Source organism: Arachis ipaensis, chromosome B05, assembly GCF_000816755.2.
Source record: "Arachis ipaensis cultivar K30076 chromosome B05, Araip1.1, whole genome shotgun sequence".
NCBI lineage: Eukaryota > Viridiplantae > Streptophyta > Magnoliopsida > Fabales > Fabaceae > Arachis > Arachis ipaensis.
In genome coordinates, this window is record NC_029789.2 from 125,797,290 (window position 1) to 125,798,165 (window position 876).

The window sequence follows — 876 nt, forward strand, 5'->3', positions numbered from 1 at the left end:
CATTATAATATAATTAATTTTTATATTATTAAATATTAATTGAATAAATTGGATTGCAAGTATTAAAATAAATACATTATTAATATTAATATAAAAATAATAGAATTATACGAAAGAATAATGCAAAGTAAACTCAAATTTATGATCAATTTCATAAACAATATAATGAAAAAAAATCACAATTATAAACAAACTCCATGACTACATATAATCAAAGTGGATATATATTTATAACCAAATAGAGATTCACAATTATGAAAAACAGTACGTACAAAGTCATGTTTGATAAAGAAATTGATTATTTGAGATAACAAAAATTGACGTACCGTAAAGACAAAGTTGTATCCCATTTGAAGAACAAAGCCAAGAAACTCAATTTTTCTCCACACAATGTGGAGGTAGTCTTTGGTCATAAAAAATGCTTCCTTTGATGTGGCATTCTCGTTCTTTGATTCAATCTGATAACAATGTGGGTGTATGGCTTGGCAACGTGCTTGTGCCTTTTGATCCCAATTTATTACCACCAAATGATTTAAGAAATTTTTTGTGTCGTTTCCAACTCGAAAACTCTCTCGAAACACATCAAATATTGAACCTGGTTTTGCCCATGCTTCATTCAAACTTGTGATGATAACTGTGTTATCCTTCATGGATGCATTTCTTAGAATACTTTCTAGCTTTGGTTCATACTTTTCCTGATAAACAGTTCAAATTTTGAGGAGAATAATATCAAGAGTTCAAATATCGAAATTCATCAGCATCTCAATAGTATCGAAATGAAATGGGAAGTGAGAAACACGAATAAAAGAAATTAAAAGTAAGTCATTAGTATAATAGGAATAAAAGAAAAACAAGAATAATAGTTATTAGGGTGGA

General features: G+C 28.0%; 1 protein-coding gene across 1 annotated transcript in view; it reads right to left on the reverse strand.

The window, feature by feature from the left end:
* The window catches only part of LOC107641051 (uncharacterized protein At4g15970-like), a 1,599-nt gene extending 949 nt beyond the window's left edge, over nt 1-650 (reverse strand). The window contains exon 1 of the mRNA XM_021123940.1: nt 327-650. Coding sequence (XP_020979599.1) covers nt 327-650 — 324 coding nt within the window. The remainder of the gene's footprint in view (nt 1-326) is intronic.